At 39.3% G+C, this 16,858-nt stretch overlaps 1 protein-coding gene across 2 annotated transcripts; it reads left to right on the plus strand.

Moving 5' to 3' along the window:
- The first annotated feature begins 57 nt into the window (after positions 1–57).
- Positions 58–5,773, plus strand: LOC143000962 (cell adhesion molecule CEACAM6). Of its 2 annotated transcripts, XM_076150479.1 has the most exons (8): positions 58–188; positions 465–607; positions 738–835; positions 992–1,197; positions 2,704–2,964; positions 3,608–3,904; positions 4,236–4,320; positions 4,773–5,773. In XM_076150479.1, the coding sequence occupies exons 1-8, from the start codon at positions 137–139 to the stop codon at positions 4,834–4,836; spliced, it is 1,206 nt and encodes a 401-aa protein (XP_076006594.1). In that variant the 5' UTR covers positions 58–136; the 3' UTR covers positions 4,837–5,773. The 2 variants fall into 2 exon arrangements, with proteins under 2 accessions (XP_076006594.1, XP_076006595.1); XM_076150480.1 differs by lacking the exon at positions 2,704–2,964.
- The last annotated feature ends 11,085 nt before the right edge of the window (positions 5,774–16,858 follow it).

Consider the following 16,858-nt stretch of genomic DNA (forward strand, 5'->3'; position numbering starts at 1 on the left):
ACAGTTCCTTGTTGACAGAGAGAGGACAAAAGGGGAAGTTTAAATGAGTATACACAGTCTGGTGGACAAGACAAGGGCACAGGAGAGACACGGTGGAGAGACACAGGGGTCCAAAGAGGAGGAGAGTGGGACAAAGATGGGTAAAGAAGCTGCACAGATCTGGCTGCTCCTCACACTCTCTCTCAAAGGTATGTTCCTGTGCAAAGATGACCAGAAACATCTACAACATATCCTCAAATGCCTCTAGATCATCTGAAAACAAAAGTAGAAGTTTTAAAACAGATTAAATGAGACAAACACTGCTTTTGCTGTATTGTGACTCGTAAGATCCAGCATTTCCCTGAATCAGGTGAACCAACAAGAAGGTTTTGAGTTTGAATCTGGTATCATCTGTTAGGTGAACTGGAACCAAGGACAGCCACTGTTTTGTTCAAGTATAATTATAAGACAAAAATCTATTTCAGGTATTCTTGCTGGTGATTGGTCAGTTCATCTCCCTGCTCATCCCATCTGTGCTGTGATTGGTTCTTCTGTGGTTATCTCGTGTTCCTATGACTACCCACAGAGCTCTAATGAAACCAGAAGAGAGGGACAAGCTACTGCTGAGGTAATGCAATTAAGTAGTGTCAGCAGTGTAATGTATCCCATAATACTAAAGGATCATCCTCGCCAAGGCCCAAAATCTTTGTTCAAACGTTTTGACACCTTCTAATCGTCTCTTTGTTTTCATCTGTTAGTCCACTGCTGGGGTCCAAGGTGCAGGTGAGGAGGAGCAGCAGTACAAAGTTTTGTCTGAGATGTGGTGTCTAGAAGAGAGTCGCTGTATCACACCAAGGTAGAGGTCAAGGTCAAACACACACACACACACACACACACACACACACACACACACACACACACAGACACACACACACACACACATCACATTCATTAATTCAGTATGAACCCACAGCACATCTCACACATGTATCTGTCTGTGTGTGTGTCTCAGTTATGTATTCCACAGTGCTGGTATATTCCCAGATCCGTCCTTCCACAACAGGGTGGAGTATCTGGGAAAACCCGGAACAAAGAACTGTTCTTTGAGGATTTCAGAGCTGAGGGAAGTGGACAGTGGAACCTATGTGTTCTACCTCATCACAAGCCACCCCACACAGAAGATGCCAGAACAGAGAGGCATACAGCTCCTGGTGGCAGGTGGGAATGTTTAACCCTTTAATATCACAACAACACTTTGTCGTACTACTGTACAGAACATTTGAAGCTCAGTATGTTGCAGTCCAGTATAACACCATCACTAAGGAAGGTAGGACATAAACAAACAAAACTTAACCTTCCCATTGCAAACCACTAACAAATTCAACATCCTATATATCTTTTAATGATATTCAACAGTACAATTATAAATGCTGCATGTCTTGAGATTGAACACAGTTTAAACAAAGTGCCAAGATACAGTATATACATCATAAATAGTATGTTAATACATAAACATCATTAAATCCAAGCTCCAAATGGAAGAAACAGAGTGAACGGTTGGAGTGGTTAGCAGAGTCACGCAGCACAATATGAGGCCGATTGGTTCCTCAGTCATTGGTTGATCACATGCTCCTCTGTCAGTCTCTGTGTGTGTCTCCCTCAGTGACATGTTCACTGGAAACTGGACACATGCAGACTAGACTCTGTGTCTACAAGCTGGCCTGTCTCAATAGATGCTATTAGTTGTGTTGGCCAGTATGTGTTTTCCTCCTTGTATTCATATTTGTTTGGTTTGGTGTCCATTGCCTGTTTGGCTGACTGCTTCTTTCTGACTGTTATTCAAAAAAATGCACTGCATTGTACAATGCAAATATTGATGTGAAAACATTGTTTCATGAAGATAATGGTGCAGGCCACTTCCTCTACAAATGACATGCTGCAGCATTGTACAAGTAGAACTAAAAGTCAACACTAGTTGACTAGTTTTAAACACTATGTGAACTCAGTTTGACGTGAGGTTACTGAGGTCAATTATCAATTTCAACGTTAATATCAAGTTCTGAGCTGTTTTTCAAAGCAGCTTATAAACAGCCAATCATGAAAGGACATTTCTTATTTTGCAGAGATGAGCAGAGACAATTAAGAGCACTTTTAGTCCAATTTGAGACATTAGAGTATGTTGGAGTGAGTCAACAGTAGGAGGTCATCTGAATGTTTTTGAGCAACTTTTTGTGGAAGTGTCATTTTGTTTGTTTCGGATAATATAGATGGTGTAGGGAAGTGGTTATGTCGTCCAACCTCAAAGATACTTTGGTAATCATTGAGAAATGGGACATTCTTTCTGTTGCTGTGCTGGCTCATTCTTCAAGTGACTCACACTATTTTACTAACTGCTAGTAAAGCCAAATATACTGAGAAATATTTACATTTCTGCCCACATAGGCTTCAAGTTCATTAGTATTGTTCACAACAGCAATAAATTCATTTTAAGAATTCCTTGGATGTAATGATATATTAATATAGGCTGTATTGTAAAATTATAGGGAACTCAGTATATTCTTTTTTAATGTATAGACACAAAATCGATGAATCATGTCAGTGTTACCATTCTTAGCCTCATTATGTAGCCAGTGACATTAGTGACACTAGTTACAGCTAGTTACAATGCATGCCTGTGCTTATTTCAGTCAACGATTCCTTCTTTCTAATCATTGTATCATCCAGGTTCCTCCAGTTCTGTGTCAGTGTTAGCGAGTCCATCCAGTGACATCACAGAGGGCACAGCCTTACGTTTCACCTGCTGCAGCCCTGCAGCCAATCCAAACAGCCATTTCAGATGGTACAAGAATAATGTAACACCAAGGCATGCTGGACAGGTGTGGAGCATGAGCGACATCGCCTCTGAAGCCTCAGGGAGCTACTACTGTCAGGTCCAGACTGCAGAGAAAGTGCAGAATTCAACAGTGCTGACCGTCGATGTACAGTGTAAGTGAAGGTTAAACCAATTTTCAAATTTGATTATCATCTGGTTTGAAATGATGCACTGCATACTGATGCCTGTCTGTGGTGCAAATCCACAAACATTGTTCAAAGATCACAACTGCATGTATGCACCAAGTCATGCAGGATATTGCTCAAGTTCACTAAAGCTCTCCGCTGATTCATCACTCATTTAATCATTCAAACATTCATTAATAAGTAAATCATTCATTATTATCTATTCAATCATTTATGTAACCTAAAAGTATGAAACAGGGAAAAGGGGAAATGATAAGGCCAGTCCCCCTGGTGGTATGCTAGGGGACTGCACATTTTTGCATATGATTGAAAACTTGAAATACAAAGAAATTCTGTTATTGTGTCAAATTACTCAAAAATAAAATAGTTTTCATGAAGATAGAGTTTTCTTACATTTTAATAATTATTTTCCTGTAGATCACTTACTTTTAATGGTGATACTGTAATTGTATCATCGATTCATTGGTTTTTTTCCCTGCTGTTATAGTCTTGGTGAAGAAATTTAGATAGAAGAAACAAGTGACCCTTTGAAGCAAACTATGTGATTGACTGACATTGGTAAAATCTTACCTGACATAAAGTCACTTCTAATTTTCTCCTTCCTGTCTAGACGCTCCACGAAACACATGTGTCTCAGGCTCACCAACTGGAGAGCAACCAGTGAAGCTCCCTGTGACACTGACCTGCAGCAGTGATGCCAACCCTCCAGTACAAACATACACTTGGTACCACGGGTCAGTATGTCCCTCTACCGCAGGGATCAGCTTTCACCAAGGAAGAGAAGTCCTTGCTACACCCACAGGAACAGGCCAGACACTCAGCATTGACGAGTATGGGCCTCACTGCTGTATAGCCAGCAACAAACACGGATCACAGATGTCCACTGTGACACTCAGTGATTCCTCAGGTAGGTGCCTCATCTGTAACACAACCCTTCAGGAAAGGAAGCCAGGATATGAATATGAATATTCTGAGTATATGCAAAGAGACAGCATGACAAATTTGCTAAGATTAAAATGTTTGGCTTGTTTAGTTCCATTCACCTGCACTCTTGTATGTTTATTTTACACTAGAGGTGAATCTTCCAATCTCCTACTGTACTGCAACTGTTGTCTGCACAACAATTTCCCTCGGGATAGATCTATCTTATCTTAACTTATCTTATCTTATATTACACACATATTACTTGGCATAGTTCTGTATCCTATCACTGCTTTGTGTTCTGTTCTCCCTCACAGGAGAGAAAACGCTGGTTATAGGATTAATCATCGCTGCCTTAGTGGTCGTGGCTCTCATGGCTTTAGCTGCTTTTATCATGAAGAGGTGAGCCTGCATGGGTTTTACAACCAGTCACTGTATATTTTAACTTGTTTTATCAGTATGTCGTCATCAGAAGGCTTTAGAAGAAATTTGATTTTGTAGGCATTTGAATTACCTGAAAGGCATCAATAATGACAGAAATGCTACATCATGTAACTTATACGTGACAATTGTCAACGAAAGTGAGGATTTGACAGTGTCATTATGAATTTACATTTACAAAAATGTATGGCTCACACAGATTTTCCTGTTAAATGATGCATAGATTCATGCTGTTGCTCTCTGTGTGACTGCAGAAATGAGTGCCTATAGAAAAGCTGGGTAATGACCTACATTAAGCATGTCTTCAGCCTGTTGACTCGAAGATTTTCTTGATTTAGAATGAAATTTTATGATTAGCATGTGTCAGTGTTTAAGTAAATGTTTAATTTTGTGTAATTTGTATGTCCCTTTAGGAGAAAGAGGTCATCCAGACACCACACATATGCTCTAACTGAGACACAACCTACTTCACCTTAAGGACTCAGCAAAGCCAAGCCTCACTCCGTCTGTCTGTCTGTCCAAAACACAACAAAGCTACAGGGACACAATCCCATAAGTTCTGGTCTTTCGGGACAAGGTCAAAGGGACACGTGACTCCTGGACTGTACCATAAACAAAGACCCATGATTCACAGATACTCTATGTTTAATTATTTCCTGTTCATTCTATGCGTGTACTCTGATTAGTTTCTATTTTATCACATCTTTAGATTAGCGGATGCTCTAGCGGATGCTTTATGTAAACACAATACAGTATGAGCTAATTCACGAAAATTCAAGACATTTTCAGACACAGTAACTAGTGATCACATACACATAAAGTATGAGGCTGTAAGTAAAACCCTTCTGGTGATAAGGCACTAACGGATGTTGAGCAGAGCCTAAGGAGAACCGGAGGAGGACAAACACCAAGAGGACAGTGACTCCAGCACCATTCAGATACAAAAAAATGTAGTCAGAGTAGCAATTAAAGTGAGAATTGCTGAGTAAAGTGATGTGCTTTCTGTTTTTAACTGATAAGTAACCAAGGAAGTTGAGGAGACAGTTTCACATCCATGCACGTCAGCTGAATGCTTGGACATTGATCAGGGGTGGTCAACTATTTTTTTTGTTTAGAATTAGATTAGAGGAAACAAAATCCATTCAAACTATACTTTATTAAAAAGCTTTGATATATTAAGTGTATATTTACAGCAGCCTCTGAATCATATTTCCTCTCCAATTTATGTACATACAATGTGTGGCAATATCATTTGTGTTTAACTTCAGCCTGGCAGACACACACACACGCACACTCTCACGCTGTTGGTAATCTGTGGCGTTGCGTACAGCTGATTTGGTTTTACGCACAGGGTGAAATATGTAAAAGTCTACCTCGTCTCACTTCTAACTTAATTAAAATATTATTATCTTGGTTTAATGTGTTAAATGCTGCTGTCATTCCGTTCTTTCTGCTGTGTAAACCCGGATACCTCAATTACTTACTAGACGCTAGACAGTTTCTCCGCACAGATAGTGATCATATGAGCACTGGAAGTCAAGGATTGCCGTATGCAAAGGTCCCTAACCATTCAGGACTCTCCACTCATATCTACCCCGAGTGTTCACACATATTAGGGTCAACATTTCCATCTGAATACATAACAATTGGCGATATATCACAATTGTTTGTACCTTCTCTAAATCAGCCTACGGCTACGTCCTGGTCATGTTTGTATGTTCCTCTCCCTATTTGGTACTTCAGAGTGATCACATTAGAAAACATTCCAGTCTTTCATGTCCAGATCCTGATCCAGATCTGGACAACGATCTGTCATATGCCTGATTTTGTTTCCTGCACATTTCGAGACATATTGCCATATTATATATTTCAGAATGTGAAAGAAAGTCCAGATTCTGACACACAACAAAAATGTTACAGGCTCTTCCAAAAAAACAAAAACAACCAACACTGATGGAAAAAGGTCAAACAACAGCCAACACCTGTGAGTTTGTGGTTTTGGCTTCATGTGATATTTAACACATTTTGGAATCTCAATTTCTAAGTATAGCCTCCTTAGCAGGCAGTTTTATTCAATCTGCTGCCTTAAAGAAATCAACTGAGAGCATTTCAAACAATTAACATCTTAGAACAACAGCAGCAAAGGAAATGTGATGTAATGTTTTGTTGGCATGTCAACATAGATTTGCCCACTGAAAACAAGGAAAGTCCTTTCACTCATTTGTGAGTCAAATTTTGTTATTCAAGTATTTAAATTTCTTTCAAGGAGATTGGATGTGTGTGTGTGTGTGTGTGTGTGTGTGTGTGTGTGTGTGTGTGTGTGTGTGTGTGTGTGTGTGTGTGTGTGTGTGTGTGTGTGTGTGTGTGTGTGTGACAGGGACAGAGAGTAAGTGATGGAAATGGAGTACATCTTCCATGGCTGGCAGACGTCTCTCCCAGTCGTCTGCTCAGAAAGCTCTCATGTAAATCACCAGGGTGTCTCTTTTCCTTTGCGTGCTTTGGTTTCTCAATCTTCCTACTTGACTGGAGAGAAAGGTTAGACAGTCACAGAGCCCAGGCTAAGAAACAGGAAACACACAGCAGAGAGTCAGCAATATCTCAGTTTGTTAGCTGTGTTTTTCATAGTTATGACAGCAGATCATTGTTAGATTGATTGAAGCTTCTTAGAAGCCAATTTCAAAATACCCTTACAAAAGCTGCCTGAAGACCTGCTGGAGAATTCATCTTCACTTTGCGGTAATGCTCTTCCCAGTTATGCATGTCTTTGAGTTTATTCTTCATGTTTTACTTCGATACTTCATCTATTTACAAAGCGACTGTCAGATCTGAGGATGAAAGATTCATTGTTGAAAGGTTTTATAGGACTCCAATTACAAAGCAACTGAGTCTAATGATCAGAACTGAATAATCCAGGAATGACAATGTCTGATATTGCTAAAAAAAAACATGTTGAATGGGGAAATAGCTTTGTGACATCAGTAAGATAAATGACAATGCGATAAAATGTGAAACAAACTTTCTTATTATGCTGTAATCTCAATAATCTGACATGTCAAGTAATATCCTCCTACTGCTGATTATTACAGTACACTAATAATCAATACAGGAGGCCTGAATTACCTAAATGATCACCTTGTTGAATCAGGAATCAACTTCCAGTGTGGTTTACAAATAGGATGGAAGCCTTAAACCTGTAATTGTTTGCTTAAGTATTACCACAAGTAATTTATCAATACGAGTGTTTTGTATATGGATGACAAACTAATCAGACCAACATCAATTATTCATTTGACACATGGAAAAAGATAAAAGCAGTGATTTTTTTAGTATCTAAGGTTTTGTCAGGTTTTGCTCTGAAGCATCAACACATTTGATCGATATTCACTGGTTGGTGACAGTGTAAAAATAAATAAAAATCTTTTATTGCTAAACTAAAATTCCCACTGACATCCTTCAAATCTTCATCTAAATAGCAAATCACAAATACAACCAATATGTCTCTACCACATCACATATAAGGGAAACACTTCAAATGTTTTAACTCTTTTTTTTAGATTACAATGAAACTTTATGGAATAAGAGAGACAGAAAAGGAGAAGAGGAATAAGAGCGAAGGCAGGATGGAGAAGAGGTTGAAAGGAGAGGCGATGAAGACGACGAAGATTCCTCCTGTTTGTATGCTGCTTCTGGCTCTGCTCCAACTCACCACACATGCCTCAGGTAGGAGACTGTGACATATGACATCATTCAAATGAGACAATTAACAAATGAAGAAAAGTGAGGAAACTGATGATCTGACCAATAACACACACTCATTTTGGTTGATCCAATCATCATTTCCTGTGTCTGTGACCTCTCTCAGACATGGGAGGGTGCACTTTTACTTACTCCTGTGTACTCTGATACACTATGTAACCATCCTTTTTTACTTCCTTGTATGAACGACTGGACAGAGACGACCAACACATTTATCACTGTGAGAGGGAGAATAGCGACTCTAGACTAGACTCCAATAAGCTAAAGCAGTCAAATGTAAATGTAAATGTCAATGTAAATGAAAAGGCATCAAATGTCCACCCAATTTGAATAAAATTAGAAAATAATGCAAAATAGAAACATATGGAAGTGGTCTTAGACTTTTCAAGTTTCCGATATGTGCGACTTCACTTTGACTTCATATGTTGATATTTGGGCTCTGGATCTAAATGTGTTACGACTCATTAACATATTCAAATGTATCATGTCCTCATATTCATTTGTCTCTATAAAGCCTTGTCCCTTACTCTTTTTCTCATACACACACAGCTGTAAACAACTCCAACAGTACACCAACTTCCGAATTTACCCGTCCCCCGGTTGCCGTCACTGTGGTTGAGGGGGAGCCTGCTGTGTTTAGCTGTGAAGTATCAGATTCCAAAGACATCAACCTCACCCTCTCCGGGAGTAAAGCCTTCAGTCTCTTCTGCAAAGGAGAAAAAGTAGTAGATAGTTTCCCGGTGAGGCGGTGACCTTTGACCTCCTGAGTCAGCCATCTCTCGCTCACTCTGCCTCTTTATTTACTCTATTTCCTCCATTTCATTCCTGTCTCACTTTCTTTCATTCTCATCAACAATTATCACAATTATGCTCATAATTAATAACTCTTGTCGTTCCAAGATAAATGGGTTTCTAACTAACATTGTACAACATTTTTGACTCATCATGCATAGGTGAGCTCATAGTCCCGAAAACTGTCCATCATGAAGAGTGAATAGTGTGTGTGTTTGTGTGTGTGTGTGTGTGTGTGTGTGTGTGTGTGTGTGTGTGTGTGTATTACATACAAGAACCCAAACAACACAAATACTAAATAAAGTTTGCTACCTTGCTTAGTTTGTGTTACATTAGAACCACACAGGCCTCTTCTTACATTTGATGAAGAATGAACAACATAAAATGAAGCGGAATAGAACAAGATTGTCTTCTGCTTTGTTTCATCCTCTTATCAACCATTTCTCTCCGTTTCCTCTCCTCTCTCTCTCTCTCTCTCTCCTTTCTCTCTTCCACCTCAGGGTTACTATGGAGAATGTAAACATACAACAGCCAACAGGTTAATGGCTATCTTGACCATCCAGAAAACCTCCATGTCTGACAATGGCACAGAAGCCAAATGTCAGATGTCACATGCCTTGGATCCACCTTCTGCCTTCCTCCATGTTCTTGGTAAAAAGCTCCTGTATCTCTCTTTTCCACTGTGATGACACAGATGTTACCTGGTTTAGTAGAATGATCCCCTTGTACTGGAAAGTAAAATTATGTCTTGATGTTTTTGTACAAATTTGTAACACACACAAGAATACCTAGTTACAGTGAGGATGATTGGTGAACTTCTGCATGTCTTTCCAAACTCAGCCCCTATTGGTAGATGAGGGAAACTGCATCCGTGGCCTTTTTTCATAGTGTGATAGTTGTTAATTCTCTGTTCATATAGTCCCATTAATCTGAACTCTGTGTCCTCCACGCCCAGAGAACGACAATGCCTTCTTCATTATCATTGGCTGTACCATCGGGGGCTTCTTAGGCGTCCTGTTGCTGTTTGGTTTCGCCTACAGCGCGATCCGGAGATCTGAGACTCTTCAGACCTGCTTGAGTAAGTAATCACTTCAAATACCTTTAATCAAACTGATTTAATTTCCATCAATTACTTACTAGACGCTATTCTTTGTTTGTGACTAATTGTCTGATATTTTTCTGGCTATAGGGGGAAAAGGAGATGATGACGATGATGATGATGATGATAGGGACATGGACACAATGACAGTGTAGTTGTCAAACAAGACATGAAACTGAGAAAGACTTGATTTTAACCTGTCTCCTGTTTCCTGTTAACATACAGCTACAAATACATATGACAGCACAATTACAAAGTAAGTGAGGAAATGTACCTATAAGGTTTCCTGAGCGCTTCTGGAAAGCGTACAGTTTCCCAGTTTGTCCACTGGAGGGAAGCACTTACTCTATGATAAACGCCAGTCAACCGTCAACGTCATAGAGTAAAACACAAGACACATTTCTGTACATAGACAACATTTTAACTTACAATATTACTGAATAGTTAATAGTTAAAATCGTATCAAAATAATTTTGTAGTTATTTATTTGGATTCTTGCATTAAAATCAAGTTAAAATGTCATATATATATATATAAGCCAAAAGCTCTTATAAAGCAAATTGCCCTTCTTGTCTATTGAACTACTAAAGCTGTTGGTGGTTAGATAAACATTCTCTTTGCATGTAAAGTACTGTCTTGCTTAGTTGAGCAATCATCTGTGGTTATCCCTATATTTATACTGTTATGACCTATCAACTTAAAAAAATATTTAAATGACTTATTACTCATTTATTTAAATCTAGGTGCAATATGATTTACGTGTCTGTTCTCATTGTCTTTTGACAGTAAATATACCTGTATACATTTTGTATTATGTTTACTCTGATCAAATTAAATGAAGTTGGCTAATGGACACTCATGTTTGCTCAACGTTAAGCATATTTTTACTTTGGTTGTTGGAGAGATCAGATTTCTGTCGTTCTTATGTTGTGTTTCCTTCACACAATACATTCACATAATTATTAAAGTATACTGTGTATTATACAAGGGCATGCGTGACAATCGTGCTGTGTTGTGACACCTGATAGACAGCATGGAAACACACACGCGTGTACACACACACACACACACACACAGAATGGGCAGCAGGAGAGAATACTCTCTCTTGTTTTAGATGATATAACAGAGCGTGGAGCAATGTGTTGACTCAGCTGTTATGGCTCAGTTCACTCTGTGGTAAGTTCCCATCATACTGTGGTTCAAATTCTCTACCACTGAATTAAAGGGCTGACTTGAAGACAGTGTATTTACAGCATTCTCCCTAATTCAAACTTAAGCTGTAACATTGTCAACAGTTCCTTTGTGGATTCGGCACAAGCTTGCCTCAAACTTACAACACTGTCAAAGCTGGAAAAGCCAGTTATTGCAACAGAGGGACCAAGATGTTACAACGTCTTTTGCTGATAGGCTGGATTTAAGGATGACCCGCCGTCATTTAAGATGTGTGTGTGTGTGTGTGTTTGTGTGTGTCCACTGATAACCTGCGTGTTCTCAAGATGACCTCCTTGATACAGAACCATTTCAGCTTGCTGCACCAATCAATACCTGGTAATATGGAGGTTAAACTATTACAATGTAGGTTAAAGAGTAAACAAAGTAAACATAGTGAGTGACGGGGCAGACAAAGGGTTTCACAATTATCAATGAAAGTGCACCAAAGCCTAACCTCCATCTTAATATCCCTGGAGGTCCAATGAGGCAAAACATTTACACAACAGATCTCATATCAGGATTGAAGGCATCGATCTGTTCAGCTGTAAATATCTTTATAGTGTGGTATATTTTGCTTGTATATCTAGTATCTCAATAAGAACATATATTCATTCTACTAGGGAAGGCCTTACAGCTGACAATAGACAAAGGAAAAGTGGACCTCAAGCTAGGTTAAACTGGACATGGAATGTAAATTGCACCGGTGGTCAGCAGTTTAAGCCTTGGGCTTAAACAGCTGGCATATAGATAACAGTTTATGGCCGTTATAAAAGTGAACTATTACCAAATATGGTCATGTACTGTTTACAGGGGTCCCAGGTGGTTTGTCAATATCCACTGAAACGGGTCTTTTCTTGAGTGACAATCAACTGTATAAATACGTCTGAAAGTCAGAGTTCGGGAGCGACTCATTCCGGCTGCAGAGTCTCTCACAAGCGTTCCATGGTGCTTGTTATGATGCTGTACTTTGTATAATAAAACCCCATAATACAAGCAAAGACAGTGTCAGCGGAGATCCTTCCTTCCTTCATCTTCACATCATCGCAACCCAAGATTACACTAAAATAGTTTATGGACTTCAGATGTCAGAAATTTGAATACAATCAATACTTTATAACTAATCTAGAAAGAAGCACAGTGATTTACCAGTTTGCTGAAGAAAGTCCTGAGTTTGAATCTTATTGGAGCATTAGCAGGTAAGAAGGTAAGCATGAATGTGCTTGTCTGTAAACATCAGCTGAAGTCCTGTCATGCCTCTCCCCCACTGACCACTGGGATAAGCTCCAGCTTCCCCATGACCCCCAACAGGATACCCAGTCATAGAGGATCAATGGATGATTAACACTTTAAAGGTCTGTTCATGAATCAAGCGTCTAGACCTCAGCTGTTACTGGCTCCTTATGTGACAAGTATCATATTATATTCAATTCACAGGCAAATTAAATGAAAGGGTTCTTGATTTAATATACAGTATATAAAGATATATACATCCCATGGAACTAATCTGTCACAGTCATGACATCATATATTGTGGGGGAAAGGCCTCAGGTTTCAGTGGCAGTTATATTAGCATTATCGTTGTCTTGTTTACTGTCCACCTGTAGAAACAATAACTTATTTTCAATATCTGGCCTCCAGTTCCTGTCACTATGTGTGTGATAAGATAAGATAAGATAAGATAAGATGAAATTTTATTATCCCGAGGGAAATTACTGTAATTTACATCAACTGTGTGTTACATCATTGACATGGGACACAGTGATCCTCATTTTACTTCACATACTGTAACATGTTGCAGACAGCTGGTGCTTTATGCAGTTATACAGTTGCTGTGGAAAGTATTCAACCAGCGTTTACACCTTTAATTTCAGATGGATTCAAGTCATGTATTCAATTCATTCAGTCAGTTTTGAATAAATTTGTTTTGAATTTTAATAAACTTGCTAAAATGTGTTAAAGTTAATGCAATTAAACTGTTAATTGTATATTAATATCTTATATAGAGTACACAGTCTCTCTCCAGTTGACTGCTTCTCTTCTCACATTATTGTATTATCATTTACATACACACACACTCACACACACATGCGCACACACACACCCCATCAATGACGTCTCTTTCTGTCTGCCTCTGTCGTTCTTTATCTTCTCTGTTCTCGCAGCTTTATCGTTTGTGAAGAGGCTGATACATGCCTCAGCTGTGACAGTGTGTGACAGGAAAAAGTATAAATAGCCACAGTTCAACACATATCCATCCACATGTTTCAGCACACATGCATTGCACGCTTATGTTCGCAAAAGTGTCGCCCACACAGTGAGACATGTTCTAACTGAACACCTTTCTAATTTTGGAGAGGAGGTGAAAGGATGAAGGAGCCATATGATGTGATCTGGGTGTACTTATAGCACTAATGGTAGTGTTGGTGCATCACTCTAATGAAAGCCCACACCTCTGCTCAGCTCCTACAGTCAGATTGTCTCAACCTTTACTCAGAAGTGCAGTATTATATTCAACAGTCATCACACATTCCTTCTTTTGGGAGACAATCCTCCATTGTGAGAACGTCAACATTCCTAAAGGCTACATTAGGGTTTTTCACATGTTGAACAGCAGATTCTAATGACTGAGGAGACAAGCCAGAAATATACAATGCAGACATGTGATAGGCTGAAGGATCTTACAATGCAGTGATCATGGATTTACTTATCTATTTGCTAAATAAAATGGGAGTCCTGGTGTCTCTCTCTCTCTCTCCCTCTCTCTCTCTCTCTCTCTCTCTCTCTCTCTCTCTCTCTCTCTCTCTCTCTCTCTCTCTTCCATGACTGATCTGACACTTGTTATAGGATGGAAAGATGACACTATCGTCGTATCAAGCAGGGCGAGGAACAACACAAATATCATATCAGTAAAGGATGAGTGAGTGTTTCTACCTGCCTGAGTGAGTTACAGGTTTCTCACTTAGGTTCTCACTTGTGCACACCCATCGCTGTTTATGGAATAACATAGAACCCCATGCATGTGTTATACATAAACATGTGCCATCCAGCCACCAAACACACACACACACACACACACACACACACACACACACACACACACACACACACACACACACACACACACACACACACACACACAAACACGCACACACAAAGTGTACATCCTAAACAAAGAGGAGGAGCAGGCATTAGATATACAGGTACAACATAAAAGGCACACTCCATTTGTATGTCACACACACTTCTCTGCACCTGAATTGACATCACAGGTGAGTACCAGTAGGATGGAACAAGGGAGGGTGGAAATCAAGATTTTGATTCTCTTGTACTTACTGCTTGTGTAGAACATTTTCATGTGAGGACAGAATGTCTCAGATTGTTAAGTTTCAGCATCAGGCAAAGGTCATGTGATGTATTTAGAGTGATGAGCTTTTAAATTAAATTCAAATTACTTAGCAGGCTACCTGGTGACAAAAAACAATTGCAGCATCTAATATGGGCCTGGTGACAAAAATGAGAAATGAATCTGTAATGTTTTATCAGGCTTCTTTCTGTTTATTATCATCCTTAGACAAGAATGCTTTTCCAAATGATCCGTATCGTCTTGAAGTCTAAACAGACAGTGATAAAGATAAAGTGACTATGTTGAGTTGCTTTCAAGGACATGAGCCTGCCTGCACCGATTTGACCCTGAACACAATCAGGGTTAATGACGTCCATACTGAATGGAGTCAATTACTTCATAAATCACATTTAACAAAAGTTATAACAGCTCAAACGTTGGCTGTTAAAGCTGTTGTTGTTCCACTATAGGGGGTGATTGAAGGCATTTGTAGGTTAAATGACCGCTTCACCTGCTTGACCTTGAGCAATGACATGCAAACTGAGAGCAGTGACCTTCTTTTGACTATGTAGAGGACTAAATACAATGTCTTTTTCTTAATATGCAGTGCATGGGATATGTTTTTAAAAATAAATAGAGTGGGAACTTCATCTTCTATTGGATAATTCCGGACTTTGTTGGGTTGAATAACCAAGACAAGGAACACAATGCTTCAATCCCAGTGCAGTCCAAGGTCAGATAAAGGTTATGTTTAGGTAGTTGGCAAGTTGGCTAAATGTTCTACAGGTTGTTTGTGGAAGTGATTGATCTTTTCATGCAGTATTTGAGTTTTAGTGTGTATCCCTTATGTTTGAAGCTGCATGATGAGTGAGAAAGACATGCGTGGGTTGAGAACATGTCTTTGCTCCTACACGTGACACTTTCTTGCCTGATAGGATGAGATTTTCTCAAGGTTGAAGGCAAGCTGTCCTGAGGCCTGCTGGCTTTCACCCCCCTGCCCTCACACACACACACACACACTCGCACGCACACAAAAATGATCTGCTGTTTACTCTCCAAACACCCAGAATGCATCCCTGCTGACAAGACACTGACCTTGCACACCACAAGGACGTTCTTCCTGGGGAGAGGGCAAAGTGTGTGTGTGTGTGTGTGTGTGTGTGTGTGTGTGTGTGTGTGTGTGTGTGTGTGTTTTGAGGAGATATTGAAGGAAGGTATCATTCTTTAACATTTCTCCTCTTTCACTCTCTGCTCGTTTCTCATTTCTCTGTCTCTTCTTCTCTGTCTTTGTCTGTCTCACGGTGTTCCTTAGTTGTATTGAAGATGGGACACCTCACTGCTCTAACTGCTATCGCAGGTAAATAAAATGCAAGAACCAATCATGTATAAAATAGGAATATGATTTGATTCCCTTTGTGCGAAGGGTACACGATTCATGTCAGGACTCCAGACAAAATGATCGGTGGCCATTACAGATAATTCATTTAAGTTTCACTGAAGCATTGACTTTCTTGCACTGATTACTTTTAAGAAAAACGACTCTCCTTCCAATGAACATGTCTCACTGTCTGTGTTTCAGTGCTCTTTGCCCTCTTTGTGGAAACTGAAGCAAGTAAGACGAGAACTTCCCCTCATCTCTTTCTAAGACAGTTTTGTTGTAGAACTGGTTTTGTTAAGTCATATTGTAAAACAATATGTGACGATGATCCAATGTGTCCTCGGGAGACTTATAGTTTGTCCCTATGTCTCATGCTCATTTGTGAAAATAAATACAAATGCAAATGCAAGATGAAATATGTCTGCTTGCTGGTAGTCACTAACAGTTTTTGACCTTCTTATTTCTCCTTCTCCTCCTTTGTTTGGCCTGCAGATCCTTTTGTTTACAGTAAGTACAGAAAACCCCCTATCTATCTATCTATCTATCTATCTATCTATCTATCTATCTATCTATCTATCTATCTATCTATCTATCTATCTATCTATCCATCTATCTATCTATCTGTCTATTGATCTGAATTATTGATAGATCATAACTGTCAATCATAAGCCACTAGGACAAACGCTGTCACATGATAATGTGGGCGAATCATCCGGGTGAATGAGGAATCTAATGTAATAAGTCACTTGTGCTACATTCACATCAACATGTGAAATGTGTGTGAAATGTGAACCATTGCATATATGTTTTGCTCATATCCGGTACATATTGGACTGTGAATATGTAAACAGTAAATAAAAGCACATATGGGTCATTTTCATATTCATTGTGGTGCAAATTCAGAGGTAAACATATTGGA

Source organism: Genypterus blacodes, unplaced genomic scaffold (assembly GCF_046128005.1).
Source record: "Genypterus blacodes isolate CSIRO-AG114 ecotype Tasmania unplaced genomic scaffold, CSIRO-AGI_Gbla_v1 ptg000052l_1, whole genome shotgun sequence".
In the NCBI taxonomy this organism is placed as follows: domain Eukaryota; kingdom Metazoa; phylum Chordata; class Actinopteri; order Ophidiiformes; family Ophidiidae; genus Genypterus; species Genypterus blacodes.